Raw genomic sequence first — 17355 nt, forward strand, 5'->3', positions numbered from 1 at the left:
GTGTGTGTGTATTTGTCCAGTGTGTGTTGGTCCCGTGTGTGTGTGTCCAGAGTGTGTGTGTGTGTGTCCTGTGTGTGTGTATCTTTCCAGTGTGTGTTTGTCCAGTGTGTGTGTCCAGAGTGTGTGTGTGTCCAGTGTGTGTGTGTGTGTGTCCAGTGTGTGTGTGTGTCCAGTGTGTGTCCAGTGTGTGTGTGTGTGTGAGAGAGTCCAGTGTGTGTGTCCAGAGTGTGTGTGTCCAGAGTGTGTGTGTGTCCAGTGTGTGTGTGTGTGTCCAGAGTGTGTGTGTGTGTGTGTGTCCAGAGTGTGTGTGTGTGTGTCCTGTGTGTGTGTGTGTGTCCTGTGTGTGTGTGTCCAGTGTGTGTGTGTGTGTCCTGTGTGTGTGTGTGTGTCCTGTGTGTGTGTGTGTGTGTGTGTCCTGTGTGTGTGTGTCCTGTGTGTGTGTGTGTGTATTTGTCCAGTGTGTCTGTGCCCAGAGTGTGTGTGTGTCCAGAGTGTGTGTGTGTCCAGTGTGTGTGTGTGTGTGTCCAGAGTGTGTGTGTGTGTGTGTGTCCAGAGTGTGTGTGTGTGTGTGTCCAGTGTGTGTGTGTGTGCAGTGTGTGTGTGTCCAGTGTGTGTGTGTGTGTCCTGTGTGTGTGTGTGTGTGTGTGTCCTGTGTGTGTGTGTGTCCTGTGTGTGTGTGTGTGTGTGTGTATTTGTCCAGTGTGTCTGTGCCCAGAGTGTGTGTGTGTGTGTGTGTGTCCAGAGTGTGTGTGTGTGCAGTGTGTGTGTGTCCAGTGTGTGTGTGTGTGTCCTGTGTGTGTGTGTGTGTGTGTGTCCTGTGTGTGTGTGTGTCCTGTGTGTGTCCTGTGTGAGTGTGTCCTGTGTGTGTGTGTCCTGTGTGTGTGTGTGTGTGTGTGTGTGTGTGTCCAGTGTGTGTGTGTTTGTCCTGTGTGTGTGTGTGTCCTGTGTGTCCAGTGTGTGTTGGTCCAGTGTGTGTGTGTCCAGAGTGTGTAAGTGTCCAGTGTGTGTGTGTGTCCAGTGTGTGTGTGTGTGTATTTGTCCAGTGTGTGTTTGTCCAGTGTGTGTGTGTCCAGTGTGTGTGTGTTTGTCCAGTGTGTGTGTGTCCAGTGTGTGTGTGTTTGTCCAGTGTGTGTGTGTGTGTATTTGTCCAGTGTGTGTTTGTCCAGTGTGTGTGTGTCCAGTGTGTGTGTGTTTGTCCAGTGTGTGTGTGTTTGTCCAGTGTGTGTGTGTGTCAGGTTATTATTTCAGGGACACGGAGGTGTCAACATATACCCTAAACCCTGGATAGAGGGGCTCAGTGAATGTGGAGGTGAATGTGTACAGGTGAGTCAGTGTGTCAGAGGAGGCTCTATAGAAGGACAGAGTGCCGGCTGGCCAGTCCAGATACACTCCTACTCTGTGGGAGCTGGAGGAGGGGACGTCTATGGTAGTGGGTTTATTATTGTGCCTGGCAGTGTAACTGTTGTCAGAGCAGAACAGACTCCAGGACTTGTCATTGTATCCAAGACAACAGTCCTTAACCCCTCCTCTCCTGTTGATTCCTTTATATGTCACTCCTACATCAGCCCTTCTCCCACTCCACTCTACCTCCCAGTAACAGCACCCAGTCAGACCCTCTCTACACAGCACCTGTCCACAGTCCTCAAATCTCTCTGGGTGATCAGGATACGGCTGCTCCTCTCTCCTCCATGTCACCTTTCTGTTCCCCTCAGACATAGAGAGGCGTCTGTTTACTGTGTTTAGGTCCAGTGTGAGATCACAGACATCTGATGGATGAAACCAGACACAATATTAGAAATCATCATCATTCACATTAGAATGTTAACTCACTTTTCACTAATTCATTTAATGTAGATGTTTCTAGGTATCAAAAGGAGAAGTTAAGGTAACTTGAGACTTGTTGAATGATCATATGTTATACTGTATGGTAATATAAAACTCACTAATTCCCATTAATTGCACGCACGCACACACACACACACAGACACACACACAATCAAAGCAACTCTTTGTAAACGTTGGTGTCCCTGATTTCTGCTTCTGTAGAACTACAGCTGATATTTAATATGACCAAGTCAGTAATGATGGTGGTCTTTGACTTTGACTTAACTTGAATTAAGACTTATTCTTAGTCATATTATTCACAGCTGTCAACACTCACATTTTCTAAGTCCAGGTTTCATTCTGTTCTCTCCACCATGTTCCACACTGTAGCGGTAAGCAGAAGAACAGACAGTTATTGAGGGATACACACACACACACACAGGACACACACATGTATATAGCATATATCAAGCGAATGTTTGTCTGTGTGTGTGTGTGTGTTTGTGACCAGTGTGTTTGTGTCCAGTGTGTGTCTGTGTGTGTCCAGTGTGTGTCCAGTGTGTGTGTGTGTCCAGTGCTTGTTTGTGTGTTTGTTTTTTTGTGTGTGTACTGTGTGTGTGTGTGTGCGTAAGTCCTGTGTGTGTGTCCAGTTTTTCTGTGTGTGTCCAGTGTGTGTGTGTGTGTGTGTGTGTGTGTGTGTCCAGTGTGTGTGTGTGTGTGTGTGTGTACTGTGTGTGTGTACAGTGTGTGTGTGTGTGTGTTTGTGTGTGTGTGCGTGTGTACTGTGTGTGTGTCCTGTGTGTTCTGTGTGTGTCCAGTGCTTGTTTGTGTGTGTGTGTGTACGTGTCCAGTTTGTCAGTGTCCAGTATGTGTGTGTGTGTGTGTGTACTGTGTGTGTGTACTGTGTGTGTGTGTGTGTGTGTGTGTCCAGTGCTTGTTTGTGTGTGTTTACTCAGTGTAAACTGTGTGTGTCCAGTTTGTGAGTGTCCAGTATGTGTGTGAGTGTTTGTGTGTGTGTGTCCAGTGTGTGAGAGAACACTGAACACACACAACTTTGTCCACATACAGACAGGACACTCACCCCCCCCCACACACACACACACACACAACTTTGTCCAAGTGGTGGTAAGAATGTTTGTCTTAACTAGCCTGATAAGTCCAACACACTGAACACTGAACTCACACTCACACACAGGACACACACACACTGGACACACACTGGACACACACACACTGGACACACACTGGACACACACACACTGGACACACACACACACTGGACACACACACACTGGACACACACACACACTGGACACACAAACACAGTCAGCATATAACTTTGTCCAAGTGGTGTTCAGAATGTTTGTCTTAACCAGCCTGATAAGTCCAACATGTCTGATATGAACATTGACATAAACCCTCTACATACTTGAGTTTCTCCAGTCTGCAGTGTGGATCCTCCAGTCCAGCAGAGAGCAGTCTGACTCCTGAGTCTCCTGGGTGATTGTAGCTCAGGTCCAGCTCTCTCAGGTGTGAGGGGTTTGACCTCAGAGCTGAGACCAGAGAAGCACAGCCTTCCTCTGTGACTAGACAGCCTGACAGCCTGCAAAGAGTCAAATCATATTAAAACCACACTGATATTCTTTGGTGGTAAAAATAGTGGCAGAATATTTTTTTCACATATTCAGATATATCAGTGTCCTGAATCCTTCCATATATATTTATAAATGAATGTTTCATTATTAGAATTAACAAATGATCATATAGCATATATTGAACTGAAACCTGACATGAATGAATGTATCATTAATATAAATGATCAAAGTATTGCCTGCAGATAGAAACATGTATAGTACAAATATTATAGTAGACTGACCAGACCAGTTTAAAAAGCAGTATCAGTCAGAAGACAGACAGTCAGGAATCAGATTTAGATTGTATTGAGTATACAGTCCACACCATATCTATTTAGACAGTGAGGTATCAGATGTAGATTGTATTGAGTATACAGTCCACACCATATCTATTTAGACAGTGAGGTATCAGATTTAGATTGTATTGAGTATACAGTCCACACCATATCTATTTAGACAGTGAGGAATCAGATTTAGATTGTATTGAGTATACAGTCCACACCATATCTATTTAGACAGTGAGGTATCAGATTTAGATTTTATTGAGTATACAGTCCACACCATATCTATTTAGACAGTGAAGCTAACATTTTAAATGTGGCTCTATACTCCAACATTTTTGGATTTCAGATCAAATGTTTCATATGAGGTGACAGTATATAATGTAACCTTTTATTTGAGGGTATTTTAATACATATCTGTTTCACCGTTTAGAAATGAAAGCACTTTATGTATCTAGTCCCCCATTTGAAGAAGTCATAAGTATTCTGACCAATTAACTTATAGTGTATTAAAGTAGTCAAAAGTTTAGTATTTGGTCCCATATTCTTTAAATACAATGACTACATCAGCCTGTGACTGGCATGATTGAGAAAGATCATGAATGAATCATGAATAATAATGAGTAAGAAAGTTACAGAGGCAACAACAAAACATACTAACCTCTCACCATTACCAATAACAGAGGACACAACAAAACATGCTAACCTCTCACCATTACCAATAACAGAGACTACAACAAAACATGCTAACCTCTCACCATTACCAATAACAGAGGCTACAACAAAACATGCTAACCTCTCACCATTACCAATAACAGAGGCTACAACAAAACATGCTAACCTCTCACCATTACCAATAACAGAGGCTACAACAAAACATACTAACCTCTCACCATAACCAATAACTGAGGCTACAACAAAACATGTTAACCTCTCACCATTACCAATAACAGAGGCTACAACAAAACATACTAACCTCTCACCATTACCAATAACAGAGGCTACAACTAAACATGCTAACCTCTCACCATTACCAATAACAGAGGCTACAACAAAACATACTAACCTCTCACCATTACCAATAACAGAGACTACAACAAAGCATGCTAACCTCTCACCATTACCAATAACAGAGACTACAACAAAACATACTAACCTCTCACCATTACCAATAACAGAGGCTACAACAAAACATGCTAACCTCTCACCATTACCAATAACAGAGACTACAACAAAACATGCTAACCTCTCACCATTAACCTCAAATAAAAGGTGACATTCTGTACTGTCTCCTAATATGAAACATTGTATCTCAAATCCAAAATACTGGAGCAAAGCACCACATTTAAAACTGTAAGCTTCACTGTCCAAACACATATGGTGTGGACTATGTGTGTCTGGTAAACACATGTGGATCTGGTGAACAGTTATCACTTGTTGACCAACTACAGGAATACTGACCTCAGAGTCTCCAGTTTACAGTGGGGATTCCCCAGTCCAGCAGAGAGCAGCTTCACTCCTGAATCCTTCAGGTCATTGTTACTCAGGTCCAGCTCTCTCAGGTGTGAGGGGTTTGACTCCAGAGCTGGGACCAGAGAAGCACAGCCTTCCTCTGTGACTCCACAGCCTGATAGCCTGATAAAGAGATCATCATGACTTCACAAACACACTGTTAATTTAACACCAGTAGTGTAGAAGGACAATGGCAGATGCATTTGGTTTATTCTCACAAAGAACATATAGATTCATCTTCCGTTTCCTAGAATTGTATGGTCATATTGTTATACTAATGTGAAAATCAATGCATTTATTCAATATGTTTTTCAATATAATATTATATACATATTATAATACATATTTTTCTCTGAACTGAATATTTCTTCCTGATGATTAGTTCTTATATGTCATTTTATTTACTCACAGAACAGCTCTGGAGGCTTTGACCACTGGCATCAGCCTCAGAAGACCTTCCTCTGATCTGGAGTATTTCTTCAGGTCAAACACATCCAGCTCCTTTTCTGAAGTCAGCAACACAAAGACCAGAGCTGACCACTGTGCAGGTGACAGGTTGTCTTCTGAGAAACTTCCTGATCTCAGGTATCTTTGGATCTCCTCCACTAGAGAATGGTCATTCAGTTCATTCAGACAGTGGAACAGATTGATGCACCTCTCTGGAGAGAGATTCTTCCTGATCTTCTCCTTGATGTACTTGACTGTTTCTTCATGGCTCTGTGAGCTGCTTCTTGTCTTTGTCAGTAGACCTCGTAAGTGCTTCTGATTGGACTCCAGTGAGAGGCCCAGAAGGAAGCGGAGGAAAAGGTCCAGGTTTCCCGTCTCACTTTGTAAGGCTTTATCCACAGCACTCTTGTAGAAAGTAACTTTACGCCTTTGTTTGATCCTCACAGAAAGGTTCCTGGACTTTGTTTGAGGTTTGTCCATGAGATTCTCATTGTTGTTGATGAATGAGAGGAACACATATACAGCAGCCAGAAACTCCTGAATGCTCAGATGAACAAAGCAGTACACCTTGTCCTGGTACAGCCCACGTTCCTCTTTAAAGAGCTGTGTGCACAATCCTGAGTACACTGAGGCTTCATTGACATCAATGCCAGCCTCCTTCAGGTCTTCTTCATAGAAAATCAGATTGCCATTCACAAGCTGTTGAAAAGCCAGTTTTCCCAGTGACAGAATGCTCTCTTTATTCCAGTGTGAACCTGTGTCTTCTTTCTCAAAATACTTTTCATTCTTCTGTTTGGTATGAAACACCACAAGGTGTGTGTACATCTCAGTCAGAGTCTTGGGCATCTCTTCTCTCTTATGTTTCAACATGTGTTCAAGGACTGTTGCAGAAATCCAACAGAAGACTGGAATGTGGCACATGATGTGGAGGCTCCTGGATGTCTTTATGTGTGAGATGATTCTGCTGGCCAGGTCCTCATCCCTGAATCTCTTCCTGAAGTACTCCTCCTTCTGTGGGTCATTGAACCCTCGTACCTCTGTCACCTGGTCAACACACCCTGAAGGGATCTTATTGGCTGCTGCAGGTCGGGTAGTTATCCAGATGAGAGCAGAGGGAAGCAGATTTCCCCTGATGAGATTTGTCAGCAGAACATCCACTGAGGTTGACTCTGTGACGTCCCAACAGATCTTGTTCTTCTGGAAGTCTAGGGGCAGTCGGCACTCATCCAGACCATCAAAGATGAACAGAACTTTGTACTTGTCATAGTTGGAGATTCCTGATTGTTTGGTTTCCTTTGAGAAGTGATTGAGAAGTTCAATCAAAGTGTGTTTGTCCCCTTTCATCAAATTCAGCTCCCGAAAAGGGAATGAAAATACAAATTGGACGTCCTGATTTGCTTTTCCTTCAGCCCAGTCCAGAATGAACTTCTGCACCGAGACTGTTTTTCCAATGCCAGCGACTCCCTTTGTCAGCACAGTTCTGATAGGTTTGTCTTGTCCAGTTAAGGGTTTGAAGATGTCATTACATTTGATTGCAGTCTCTGGTCTTGCTTGTTTCCTGGTTGTTGTCTCAATCTGTTTCAGCTCATGTTCATTATTGACCTCTCCTGTTCCACCCTCTGTGATGTAGAGCTCTGTGTAGATCTTATTGAGAAGTGTTGGGTTTCCTTGTTTAGCGATCCCCTCAAATACACATTGAAACTTCTTCTTTAGATTAGATTTGAGTTCACGTTGGCAAATCACAGCAAGCTCATCTGAATGAAGAAATATCACAGAGGATATTAATATTACGTCTGTTTTAATGTCTACAGTATTGTAGGACTGTTATAAAGTTTTACATTATAATAATGTATTCTCTAAACTGACTGTATAAATGTGTAAATGTTTTCATAATGCATTACAGACTGGTGTGACTGATTATATTATTATTGGTATTATTGATGGTATTATTAATGTTCTCTCTCTAAATGAATCACCACAACACATCCCTGCTGCTACTTGATGAGGTCACTAGGTGTTGTGTTAAGGCTGCTACAATATCATTGAGTTACACAGCTACTTTAGCTGTACTTTAGCTACAGCTTTTAAATGTTATAAAACATCATTCAACATGAGGCAGACAGATCTTACATTTCTCCAGTGTGTCAGCAAGCTCCTTCTGGTTCATTTTCCTCAGGATGTGCAGTGTGATCTTCAGAGCCCCCTCTCTGGCACTGCTCTCCTGCTTCTCATCTTCAGCATCCACCACTTCCTTATCCTGCTTCTGACTCTCAAAGCCTTCTGGGAGTTCTGGACTAAGAATCCTCTTGAACATCTTCAGCTCGTTCTTCACAAATGTCATAATTTTCTCTTCAAGCAACTGAAATAAATAAAGTAAATAAGTTAAGCAAGAGAATAAATGCTTTCTCATTAACACATTAATGAATGATTGACAGATCAACTTTACTTGAGGTAAACAAAAACAAATGTACATAACAGGACCACATACACTGAATATGGAGGCCAGGTCTGTTTGATGACTCTGGGAAGACTGACCACTGAGAATCTCTGACTCTGATCTCTCCTGTTGGTTTCTGTGGACAAAACATGAGATTACATCTCCTCATCCAGGGAGTACACACACACACACACACACACACACACACACACACACACACACACACACAGGGAGGGAATGTTGTGTTTGTTTAATATTGTTTTAGGACTATGAAAATGGACAAAAGGATTAGCCTATGGATTATGAAAACAACAACAATAAATTGGAAAATGGGAGGAGAAATGACTAGAGACAGTGTTGTTTAACTCACTGACCAGGACCCATGAGTTCTTCTTACCTTTGTTCAGTAGAAAAGTCTCCCTTTCTAAACTGTATAGGTTGACCCATAGACCAGTCACTCTTCATGGACACACAGCTGGGAACAGGGGAGGCTGGTCTCTCCTGCTTGATTGGTCTTCAACACAACAGAGACAAACATTACATCTCTCATCTTCTCTGAGCTCAGATGGGGAAACATAAGAGTTTCATTCCAAAACACTATATATCAATTTTCAGAAATGTTAGTAAATTAGCTTTTATTGTTCAAAGCATTTCTGAAAGAGATTGGTGTGTTTTTTCTCTATCTAATCATGGCATGGGGTTGTTCACTATCTAATCATGGGGTTGTTCACTATCTAATCATGGGGTTGTTCACTATCTAATCATGGGGTTGTTCACTATCTAATCATGGGATTGTTCACTATCTAATCATGGGGTTGTTCACTATCTAATCATGGGGTTGTTCACTATCTAATCATGGGGTTGTTCACTATCTAATCATGGGGTTGTCCACTATCTAATCATGGGGTTGTTCACTATCTAATCATGGGGTTGTTCACTATCTAATCATGGGGTTGTTCACTATCTAATCATGGGGTTGTTCACTATCTAATCATGGGGTTGTTCACTATCTAATCATGGGGTTGTTCACTATCTAATCATGGGATTGTTCACTATCTAATCATGGGATTGTTCACTATCTAATCATGGGGTTGTTCACTATGTAATCATGGGGTTGTTCACTATCTAATCATGGGATTGTTCACTATCTAATCATGGGATTGTTCACTATCTAATCATGGGGTTGTTCACTATCTAATCATGGGATTGTTCACTATCTAATCATGGGGTTGTTCACTATCTAATCATGGGATTGTTCACTATCTAATCATGGGGTTGTTCACTATCTAATCATGGGATTGTTCACTATCTAATCATGGGATTGTTCACTATCTAATCATGGGGTTGTTCACTATCTAATCATGGGATTGTTCACTATCTAATCATGGGGTTGTTCACTATCTAATCATGGGGTTGTTCACTATCTAATCATGGGGTTGTTCACTATCTAATCATGGGGTTGTTCACTATCTAATCATGGGGTTGTTCACTATCTAATCATGGGTTGTTCACTATCTAATCATGGGGTTGTTCACTATCTAATCATGGGGTTGTTCACTATCTAATCATGGGATTGTTCACTATCTAATCATGGGGTTGTTCACTATCTAATCATGGGGTTGTTCACTATCTAATCATGGGATTGTTCACTATCTAATCATGGGGTTGTTCACTATCTAATCATGGGGTTGTTCACTATCTAATCATGGGGTTGTTCACTATCTAATCATGGGGTTGTTCACTATCTAATCATGGGATTGTTCACTATCTAATCATGGGGTTGTTCACTATCTAATCATGGGGTTGTTCACTATCTAATCATGGGATTGTTCACTATCTAATCATGGGGTTGTTCACTATCTAATCATGGGGTTGTTCACTATCTAATCATGGGGTTGTTCACTATCTAATCATGGGGTTGTTCACTATCTAATCATGGGGTTGTTCACTATCTAATCATGGGGTTGTTCACTATCTAATCATGGGGTTGTTCACTATCTAATCATGGGGTTGTTCACTATCTAATCATGGGGTTGTTCACTATCTAATCATGGGGTTGTTCACTATCTAATCATGGGGTTGTTCACTATCTAATCATGGGGTTGTTCACTATCTAATCATGGGGTTGTTCACTATCTAATCATGGGGTTGTTCACTATCTAATCATGGGGTTGTTCACTATCTAATCATGGGGTTGTTCACTATCTAATCATGGGGTTGTTCACTATCTAATCATGGGGTTGTTCACTATCTAATCATGGGGTTGTTCACTATCTAATCATGGGGTTGTTCACTATCTAATCATGGGGTTGTTCACTATCTAATCATGGGGTTGTTCACTATCTAATCATGGGGTTGTTCACTATCTAATCATGGGGTTGTTCACTATCTAATCATGGGGTTGTTCACTATCTAATCATGGGGTTGTTCACTATCTAATCATGGGGTTGTTCACTACTAATCATGGGGTTGTTCACTATCTAATCATGGGGTTGTTCACTATCTAATCATGGGGTTGTTCACTATCTAATCATGGGGTTGTTCACTATCTAATCATGGGGTTGTTCACTATCTAATCATGGGGTTGTTCACTATCTAATCATGGGGTTGTTCACTATCTAATCATGGGGTTGTTCACTATCTAATCATGGGGTTGTTCACTATCTAATCATGGGGTTGTTCTCTATCTAATCATGGGGTTGTTCACTATCTAATCATGGGGTTGTTCACTATCTAATCATGGGGTTGTTCACTATCTAATCATGGGGTTGTTCACTATCTAATCATGGGGTTGTTCACTATCTAATCATGGGGTTGTTCACTATCTAATCATGGGGTTGTTCACTATCTAATCATGGGGTTGTTCACTATCTAATCATGGGGTTGTTCACTATCTAATCATGGGGTTGTTCACTATCTAATCATGGGATTGTTCAATGACAGATATGTATTTGTTTAAAATCACTTGATGTCTTCATTTCAGAGAGACAAATAATCATGTTTTTTTTCCGCAAAATGCTATATATTTGCCTCACTCTCAAATGTTACCGCCGGAATAATGAGGCTATAAGGAGTACCAGTACTGAGTCAATGTGCAGGTAGTTGAGGTAATAATGAGACTATAAGGAGTACCAGTACTGAGTCAATGTGCAGGGTACCAGGTAGTTGAGGTAATAATGAGACTATAAGGTGTACCAGTACTGAGTCAATGTGCAGGGTACCAGGTAGTTGAGGTAATAATGAGACTATAAGGAGTACCAGTACTGAGTCAATGTGCAGGGTACCAGGTAGTTGAGGTAATAATGAGACTATAAGGAGTACCAGTACTGAGTCAATGTGCAGGGTACCAGGTAGTTGAGGTAATAATGAGACTATAAGGAGTACCAGTACTGAGTCAATTTGCAGGGGTACCAGGTAGTTGAGGTAATATCCACATGTAGGGGTATAAGTGACTAGGCAACCAGAATAGAGATTACATCTCCTCATCCAGGGAGTTCAGACACACACACACACAGGGAGGGAATGTTGTGTTTGTTTAATATTGTTTTAGGAATATGAAAATGGATAAAATGATTAGCCTATGGATTATGAAAACAACAACAATAAATGGGAAAATGGGAGGAGAAATGACTAGAGACAGTGTTGTTTAACTCACTGACCAGGACCCATGAGTTCTTCTTACCTTTGTTCAGTAGAAAAGTCTCCCTCTCTAAACTGTATGTGCAGGGTACCAGGTACCACACACAGTGAGGGAATGTTGTGTTTGTTTAATATTGTTTTAGGACTATGAAAATGGACAAAAGGATTTGGAAAATGGGAGAGGAGAAATGACTAGAGACAGTGTTGTTTAACTCACTGACCAGGACCCATGAGTTCTTCTTACCTTTGTTCAGTAGAAAAGTCTCTAAACTGTATAGGTTGATGCATAGACCGGTCACTCTTCATGGACACACAGCTGGGAACAGGGGAGGCTGGTCTCTCCTGCTTGATTGGGCTTCAACACAACAGAGACAAACATTACATCTCTCATCTACTCTGAGCTCAGATGGGGAAACATTAGAAAAGTTTCACAAATAGAACTGACTTCCAGACGTTAGTTAATGGCGCGAGGAGTGTGTCATTTTTAATGACGAGTTAATTTAGCGACGCGAGCGTTGTAGTCAGTCTGTCAGCCCCGCTAAAAGGCTGGTGTCGTTACTCTGCCTTCTCCGGGGGCATGTTGAGGTAAATTTACTAACCGGGAGGGTTGAATTATGTAATTTATTAGAGGGCTGGAAGACGCACTCTCGAGGTTGTTTACTCACAATATCAGATATTAAGATGATTTTTATAATGAATGTATACTGAGGTTGAGGTTCTGACTAGTGATTATTTACCCGGGGTTCAATACCTGCTATTGAGGCGCCCTGAAAATAATATTCAAAAGTTTGGTCCTTGGACACAGAGGGTTTAAACACTACAGAAACAACCGGGGAGCCGGTGATGATGTAGTGGTAGCTATGGTACCTAGGATGCTGCTGGTAGAGTAGCTAGCTAGCTTACCGAGCTGTACCGACTAGCTAGGATAACTAGGATGCTGTTGGTAGAGTAGCTAGCTAGCTTACCGAGCTGTACCGACTAGCTAGGATAACTAGGATGCTGTTGGTAGAGTAGCTAGCTAGCTTACCGAGCTGTAACGACTAGCTAGGATAAATAGGATGCTGCTGGTAGAGTAGCTAGCTAGCTTACCGAGCTGTAACGACTAGCTAGGATAACTAGGATGATGCTGGTAGAGTAGCAAACTAGATTACCGAGCTGTACCGACTAGCTAGGATAACTAGGATGCTGCTGGTAGAGTAGCTAGCTAGCTTACCGAGCTGTACCGACTGGCTAGCAGGTCGTTCGTCTGTCCCTCGTCTCGATGATGAATCCGGTGAACCACAAAATGAAACGAGGATAGAGTGAAAAGGATCTGGCTACACTCATAATGTCCCTCACCGTAAAGAAAAAAGCAAATTGAACAATAAACTTCGGTGTCTCAACACTAAAACAAACTCTGTCGTTATTCCCCAACATCACCTCAGTCCACTCTGCGCGTAACCGGACAATATCCACACCGAACGTGGACGCGGACAGTTCCAGAACGCGGACATGATCAGTGCAACACAATCAACTAAACCCAGTCTTTACAGTGGGTTACATTAGTAATATTCATTTTTTATTATTATGTTTAACAAACATTTTTACAAAATTATAACAACATTTTGAGATCAAACATTCAGTTTTTTTATGACAATATGTTGAGATCTGGGTCCATATCGCCAAAGTGTCTGAGTAGAAAATTGGTCGTATAAGTGCTGAGAATAAAGACATTTTACACTTATGGGTATAAATGACCTAGTTACCTACCCATTGCCTAAATTACCTACCCACCTAGTCAGTAGATATTTAGGACACCTCGTGAGCTGTCCTAAGTAGTTAAGAGTTAACAGCAGGTGTCCTAAGTAGTTAAGAGTTAACAGCAGGTGTCTTGATAATACTATAGAATAATGCAGTGAGTCAGTGGTTCCTGCGCCACATGTAATTGCATTGCAGTAGTTAAAAATAATGTTTTATATTTCTATGTGATCAACCCATTAATAATATAGACCTACATGCAACAGTATGTCTTGTGCTTTTGGCGATGAGTTATGTATGATAATTATGCATAACAAGTGATACCATGTATGCATAGCATTTTGTCTTCATTTTGGCAGATTAACTCATGCTTATTTCTGAAGATTAACTCAGGTTGGAGTTGGAGCTGTGACCGAAGGGTGGCTGGTTCGAATCCCGGGCCGGGCGCTGGAAAAAACAGGTGGAATTGATCTGACCACTGGAGGGCTGCTGGGTTCACATCCTCAAAACATGAACCTTTTGTTGATCAGAACTCTAGAGGTTCTTCTTCACTGAACCCAAAAATATATATAACTTTTATTGATTTCATATTTTAAGGAAGTGATAGAAGCCTTTTTGGCTCTATAAGGAACATTATTTTCTAAACACGTTTTTCTTTTGATGATTTAATTATCTACATCATGTTATTTCAAGTTCTCTCTTTGGAGCGCAACATCATATTGTTAAAAAATACTCCTAAATTGGGGATGGATATAAATTGGGCAGTTGAAGGCGTCTAGGGTGTAATATGTGTTCGATGAAAATGAACATTGTATGAAACGTTGTAGGCAACATTATTGGCAAGGGACTTGATGCCTACTATGCCAAAGATATTTAGAGTTGTTAAACGGGTGTGAAGAGAGTGTTGATATAACGGTTATATTGTCAATATTCTGGTAACAACCATCACAATTGGTTAAAAAAACATGCATTCCATTATATTAGTCAATAATTAAGAGTAGGCAAAGTGGTTTTGTCATGTAAAAATCCTATCAAATGTCTTACATTGCAACGAGTACAGTCAGGGTGCCGTGGAACCCCTGCAGTACCTCCCCAGACCCCGGATTGAGAACCCCTGCAGTACCTCCACAGACCCCGGATTGAGAACCCCTGCAGTACCTCCACAGACCCCGGATTGAGAACCCCTGCAGTACCTCCACAGACCCCGGATTGAGAACCCCTGCAGTACCTCCACAGACCCCGGATTGAGAACCCCTGCAGTACCTCCACAGACCCCGGATTGAGAACCCCTGCAGTACCTCCACAGACCCCGGATTGAGAACCCCTGCAGTACCTCCACAGACCCCGGATTGAGAACCCCTGCAGTACCTCCACAGACCCCAGATTGAGAACCCCTGCAGTACCTCCACAGACCCCGGATTGAGAACCCCTGCAGTACCTCCACAGACCCCGGATTGAGAACCCCTGCAGTACCTCCACAGACCCCGGATTGAGAACCCCTGCAGTACCTCCACAGACCCCGGATTGAGAACCCCTGCAGTACCTCCACAGACCCCGGATTGAGAACCCCTGCAGTACCTCCCCAGACCCCGGATTGAGAACCCCTGCAGTACCTCCACAGACCCCGGATTGAGAACCCCTGCAGTACCTCCACAGACCCCGGATTGAGAACCCCTGCAGTACCTCCACAGACCCCGGATTGAGAACCCCTGCAGTACCTCCACAGACCCCGGATTGAGAACCCCTGCAGTACCTCCACAGACCCCGGATTGAGAACTCCTGATTTAGCAGATGCTCTTATCCAGAGTGATTTACAGTAAGTGCATTCATCTTAAGATAGCTATTTATTTTGGAAATAAACTTTATAAATTATTCATTAAATTATCATCTTACCTCTTATCTTTGGTGTCATGTCCCTCAGAGAGATGAATTTTAGAGGCAGGGCCCCCCTCCTCTCTCTCCCCAGAGAGACTCATTTTAGAGGCAGGGCCCCCCTCCTCTCTCTCCCCAGAGAGACTCATTTTAGAGGCAGGGCCCCCCTCCTCTCTCTCCCCAGAGAGACTCATTTTAGAGACAGGGCCCCCCTCCTCTCTCTCCCCAGAGAGACTCATTTTAGAGGCAGGGCCCCCCTCCTCTCTCTCCTCAGAGAGATGAATTTTAGAGGCAGGGCCCCCCTCCTCTCTCTCCCCAGAGAGACTCATTTTAGAGGCAGGGCCCCCCTCCTCTCTCTCCCCAGAGAGACTCATTTTAGAGCACTGTCCCCTAAACAGAGATCCAGCATGTTGGTTGTGATTAACACAGTGACAACTAATTATTGTTCTCATGTATTCATTATCTCTTCGAGAAATAAAACATTTACTAACATACATAGAAACAAATAAAACATTTACTAACATATTTCATAGAAACAGTACAGGTGATTTAATGCATCACATGAACATAATAAGTCACTGTTTGTTGAGTTATTTCATCTCCATGGTAACTGTCAATAATAATAATAAGTTACTGTCTGTTAAGGTAGTTATAGACAGTACAGCAACAATAATAATAATAATAATAATAATAAGTCACTGTTTGTTAAGGTAGTTATAGACAGTACAGCAACAATAATAATAATAATAATAATAATAATAAGTCACTGTTTGTTAAGGTAGTTATAGACAGTACAGCAACAACAATAATAATAATAATAAGTCACTGTTTGTTAAGGTAGTTATAGACAGTACAGCAACACAAGGCCATGTCTCACACTTATTTTTATTCATTAAAAGTGGCTTTGTATTGTCTTTTAATCTGTTATTTTCTAAAGGTATCTAAGAATGTAGACAGAAGGGATAAAACTGACATGATTGATCTGAGGGGAAATCATTGATCCATTCAGAAAGTTTATTTGCAACAAGTAAGAGATTTTATATTATGTAAAGTAGACTAGGTTATAATGTATAGTAGTGGTTTGTTAGTGATATGTTATATTATGTAAAGTAGACTAGGTTATAATGTATAGTAGTGGGTTGTTAGTGATATATAGATGTTATATTATGTAAAGTAGACTAGGTTATAATGTATAATAGCAGTTTGTTAGTGATATGCAGATCGAGGTCTATACCTCAGCTATAGCCTACATATCATAGATGATCAGTCTAAACCTGTTCAGGTCAGTTCACATAATGTTATAGTCCTACCAGTAGCAGGACAGAGAATGTACTGTATATAACCTACATATCATAGATGACCAGTCTAAACCTGTTCAGGTCAGTTCACATAATGTTATAGTCCTACCAGTAGCAGGACAGAGAATGTACTGTATATAACCTACATATCATAGATGACCAGCCTAAACCTGTTCAGGTCAGTTCACATAATGTTATAGTCCTACCAGTAGCAGGACAGAGAATGTACTGTATATAACCTACATATCATAGATGACCAGTCTAAACCTGTTCAGGTCAGTTCACATAATGTTACAGGCCTACCAGTAGCAGGACAGAGAATATAGCCTAGGCCTGATATTTTTTACAACATTTTCAACGGAGGCCATCGGGTCGGTCGGCATGATAAGCAGCGATGTATTTTTTTTAGGTGAGGGAGCACAGCAAACTATGTAAATGACGTCATCATTTCTTCAATCAAAGTTTGTATCGACATATGTAGCCTATTGAATAGTCTATCATTACAGGTCTCTCCAACCCTGTTCCTGGGGCGTTACCCTCCGGTAGGGTTTCACCGCAATCCCAGTTGTAAATAGCATGATTTTATCTTATAAACCAACTCATTATTTTAATCAGGTGACTAGTTTTGAATAGTAATGAAAACCTACAGGATGGTATCTCTCCAGGAACAGGAT

General features: G+C 41.7%; 1 protein-coding gene across 1 annotated transcript; it reads right to left on the bottom strand.

Moving 5' to 3' along the window:
• Positions 1-1158: 1158 nt before the first annotated feature.
• On the bottom strand, positions 1159-15583 carry LOC135570968 (NLR family CARD domain-containing protein 3-like). Its single transcript, XM_065016792.1, has 10 exons — positions 15405-15583; positions 12019-12129; positions 8533-8649; positions 8187-8271; positions 7829-8057; positions 5661-7452; positions 5201-5374; positions 3254-3427; positions 2162-2208; positions 1159-1766 (listed from the first exon to the last, which is right to left on the bottom strand). Exons 1-10 carry the CDS (start codon positions 15575-15577, stop codon positions 1240-1242), a joined length of 3429 nt encoding a protein of 1142 aa, XP_064872864.1. The 5' UTR covers positions 15578-15583; the 3' UTR covers positions 1159-1239.
• Positions 15584-17355: the final 1772 nt, after the last annotated feature.

The sequence above is a fragment of the Oncorhynchus nerka genome, unplaced genomic scaffold (assembly GCF_034236695.1).
Source record: "Oncorhynchus nerka isolate Pitt River unplaced genomic scaffold, Oner_Uvic_2.0 unplaced_scaffold_869, whole genome shotgun sequence".
Classification (NCBI taxonomy): domain Eukaryota; kingdom Metazoa; phylum Chordata; class Actinopteri; order Salmoniformes; family Salmonidae; genus Oncorhynchus; species Oncorhynchus nerka.